Genomic DNA, 4,202 nt, shown 5'->3' with positions numbered 1-4,202 from the left:
ACCTAACAGAAGGTCAATATATCTGGGCCTTTTTCAGGGAAATTTGTAGTCTGCTTCTAGAAGCAATGGGACAAGGGCTAAAGTTCCTTGCCAACAATCATGCTTGGTTTTACTTGCTAACAGGAGGTCATGTATATATTGTAACTAAGTGCAGTTCAGTTTTCCCCAGGGAAGGCAGAGAGCTCAGCACCTAAAGCTTCCCTAAATAGAGTGGGAGAGCTTTTGAAGTCTTGAGGAACTCTTGTCCAGGCTGTGTTTTTCCCCTGTACTGGGGTCTTCCCACTCAAACTCAAAAAGTATCTGGCTTTGGGGACACAGGTACAGGCAGAGGTCATCTTTAACATCCAGCCAGGTGAACCAGGCTGTGTGAGATGAGAGCAGACTCAGAAGTGTGTAAAGGTTTGGAGCTACTGAATGCAAAATATGGCATAGTTGATTGCCAGGAGGTCCTGTACCTTTCAGTCTATAGTTCTGTCCAGATTTTTAATTGGCAGCAGTGACATGTTCCAAGAGGACTAGAATTTTCTTTTTTTACCCTGTTAAATTTATTGGTACTTTTAAAGAAAACAGTATGGCTACATTTATCACTGGGTTCTTGGACCTTTATGTGCTATGTCTTGGTTCTTATTTTTTCCACATATCCCTGCCCTCCATTCACCCTTTTTTACCCTTCCCTATTTACAAAGACTTTGTTTCCATTTTTTTCTTTTTTCACATTTTTTCTTTTCCCTTATTTCCTTTCCCCTTCCCTTCTCACTTCACCTTTAACCATTTTCTTCCTCTTTCACACTATTGATTATACCATGTGAACCTTATTTACACTTTTAGTTTTTGTTGCTGTTGTTGTTGTTTTTAAGATGCCTGCACCCTTAAGTCTGCTGATGTGTTTCTGGATGCCAAGTCATTCCTCCTGGGTATTTCATATTGTCTCCACCTAATAGGCTTTGTTTGTTTTTTTTGTTTATTTGTTTTTTTGTTTGTTTGTCTGTTTGTTTGTTTGTTTTTAGTACCGGGGATTGAACTCTGGTCCTTGTGCTTGCAAGGCAGGCCACTGAACCACTGAGTTAAATCCCCAGCTTAGCTTTGTTCTGAGTTTACATGCTGGTTCTTGACCACCCCAGGTGGGGACTTTTCAGCCCAAACCTCTAGAAATGACTCTGCCAAATTTGTGGGGTTTATTTCTTCCCAATCTGCTGATTACAATTTCCATTCATCTTCTCTAGGGATAGCCTCAAGTTTAGTCAGCAAGTCACTTCCTAGGAGAGTGATAGTTTACACAGGCAGATACAAGAACTCATGGACCACTTCATGTTCCCCCAATGGGCAGGTCCATGTTTGGCAAAATGGCCATGGCATCTGAACTCCAGTTTTCCCCACAATGCTGGCATCCCTCTTGCTAAAGGGAGGTACCAGGGTGGTCACCACAAAGTGTTCAGCTCCTGTTTTGGCCATAAAATTTATATGTTTGCTCAAAAGTGTCATTACTACCATGGTCTCATGGGGGCCTAGTGTGAGGGAGCCCAGTCTTCCCTAATCGGACTCAATGTCTTCAAGTCCATTCAGGCCAGGTAGTGGAGGCTCATGCTGGTAATGACAGCCAGCATGGTGGAAAGCTTGCTGACAGAGGCTTGGGTTTGAGCCAGTTATGTCAGCAGACTATTTGCTTGGGTTGCTTTGCCTCTGGTAAGGGCACTCATTTTTCCAGTGCCCAATTTCTTTGCCATAGGTGCATTGGTCTGAGTGTAAAGGTGTCTGTAGTCTTTTATCCACCCTTGTGTGTTAGTCCTGGCCTGTGAGTGGGAACTACTTCCCAAGCACAGCTGCAAGGAGTGAGACTTTTTGTTTCATTTTCCTTTCTGTCTCTCAATGGGTCTCAGGGTGTCAGTTATCAAAGACCCATTTTGCAACCTCAAGCAGTGCAATAGCATTCATGCCAGCAAACCTATTAGGCTTTTGGAGTTTGCAGTGGATGTCATGAGCAGATTGGACCATGGAAGCAACATTGACCATGTGTTGGTTTTCAGGTTGAACATGCAGAATGCCTCACAGAGTCCCTTGTAGAAGTCATCAGGCAAATCATCTGTTTCCTGCAGCCCAGAAGCAGTCTTGGACATGTTAGTTGTCTTTTTGGAAGCCACATGGAGTCCTTGGAGGATGGCCTCACACTGTCTTACAAGGACCTCTTGTCCCCCTGCAGCATGAAAGTGCAATTGTGGCCTGGTCTTGGGAACCATCCCTGTGGCCCAATCTGCTGGATCTTGGCCAATAGAGGCCACAACTTAGAGGCACTTTCATCTATGCCTCTCTTCAGTGTTAAACAGAGTATAGAGTACTGGCAGCAGTCATCTCAGGTGGGCAGGTGAGTCTGGAAAAAAGACTCCATGTAATCAAAGAAAGTCTTGGAACTCTCAGAGTATGATGGAGTATATTGTTTTCAATTCAGAAAACCAGTTGAAGCCAGGTGTGGTGGTGCAGGCCTGTAATCCCAACACTTTGGAGGCTGAGGCAGGAGAATCCCTGTGAGTTTGAGACAAGCCTGGGCTACAAAGTGAGTTCCAGGCCAGTCTCAATTACATAGTGAGACCCTGTCTCAAAAAAGCAAAAAGACAAAAATCAAACAACAACAACAACAACAACAAAAACAGAAGACCAGTTGGGGTGACAGGTGATAGTAGAAAATAGCAGGTCCTGGCTGGATGGTTCTGTTGTACAGGAAAGTGTTGGCTTTGCTTTACTGTAATAATGTAAAATATGTGTGAAGACCTTTTCAGTTGAATGACTCTCAGGCAGATTTGTATCCAATGATGTGAAGGACAAATAATACAATATTGTAAGAAGTTTAATAAGATTGTGCTTATGACACCTGAGAAGTATATGAATATCAGGTGGAAATATTTTACTTCTGAAAATGTAAATTTAAAATACAGAGATACTGCTGAGAATCTATATACTTGTTTTCTTTTCTTCTCTTTGTTTCCTTTTTCAAACTGTAGTGAAGCATTGTGGGACATTTATTTATAACAAGTCTCCAAATTCTATTTCAGGAAACTCTCAGTAAATTCAGTGGTGCAGCTTGTCCTTTGTGGACAGCTCCACTGCTCAATCCTATGCTGAGTCTTCCTCTGGGACCTGAGGGACTGGATTTGAAAGGTTCTCTGAAGAGACTCCACAGCAGAGCAATCTACTCCCAGAATCCATGGCATATGTTTAGAATGAAGGGTGGAAAAGGAAGGAAAATTAGCAGGCAGACCTATATGGGGCCTAATATTAGAGATTTTAGTCTTTACCACATCATCATGTTTCATAGTGCAATGTTTTTTTTTCCAAGTTTAGGAGAAATGAAGAATGTAGAGTTCAATAATCAATACTGTGGTTTAGTTTGAGAAGAGAAAATCTTTCTGGAAATGTTTGTTAGTGATGCTTGCATAACAAGGTGAACATTATTGATACCACTAGTAATTCAAGTGATGAATTACTTCATGAAATGAATATCTATCTATCTATCTGATCAATATATCTCAACATGGCTAATAGACATAAGAAAATCATAGCAACTAAAGACTGCATCTTGTACTAGACTCTGGGCCCAGTGAAGGCAGTAGAAAAGCATCATAGTGCCATGCCCAATGGATTGGCCCTTGACTGTACACAGAATGCCATTTCAGTCCAGTTCTCTTTTTTATTTACTGGTATTCATCAAGGCCTGATACCATTTATGTTAATCTCGACTAATAAGAGAGAGCCCCACCTGCCCTATCTCATTACTGCATCATGTCAGATACTGAATGTGAGAGAGCTAAGACAGCAGACCTCCTATTCAGGCCCTCACCTGTCCTTCTACTGCATATGGTGGTGGGAAGAAGCTGTGAATGAACCCCATTTAGTCTAGCAGAGCTACTTAATAGTCTCTGCCATTAAAGGAAAATGATTTTGAGGATCTTAGTCTCTCTTTTGCTCTCTGTGTCTCCTGGCTTGTCTCATTCCCAAAGTTTGTTTACAGGATTTTATTTATTTTTTATTTTGTAAGGAAGTGAGTGGCGTATACATATATTGAGTGCAGATCAGAATCAATCCTCTTACCTTGTGCTCTTATTGTACAATTATAGGACTTTGCCTCCTTCCTCAGCCTTATTATGAACACTGTCTTGTTGGTATCAAACAAAAAGGTTGTAGATATGTAGTGTGTATGCATATATATATAT

At 41.5% G+C, this 4,202-nt stretch overlaps 1 protein-coding gene across 1 annotated transcript in view; it reads left to right on the top strand.

Moving 5' to 3' along the window:
• Positions 1 to 2,418: 2,418 nt before the first annotated feature.
• LOC104863335 (endogenous retrovirus group K member 10 Gag polyprotein-like) overlaps positions 2,419 to 4,202 on the top strand; it is a 12,631-nt gene continuing 10,847 nt past the window's right edge. Inside the window, 1 exon segment of the mRNA XM_010625707.2 lies at positions 2,419 to 2,461. Coding sequence (XP_010624009.1) covers positions 2,419 to 2,461 — 43 coding nt within the window.

This window comes from Fukomys damarensis, unplaced genomic scaffold (genome assembly GCF_012274545.1).
Source record: "Fukomys damarensis isolate Sample0158 unplaced genomic scaffold, DMR_v1.0_HiC HiC_scaffold_30, whole genome shotgun sequence".
NCBI classification, from domain to species: Eukaryota; Metazoa; Chordata; class Mammalia; order Rodentia; family Bathyergidae; genus Fukomys; species Fukomys damarensis.
Note: the sequence above shows the minus strand (reverse complement) of the source record. Positions and strands in the feature narration are given on the sequence as shown.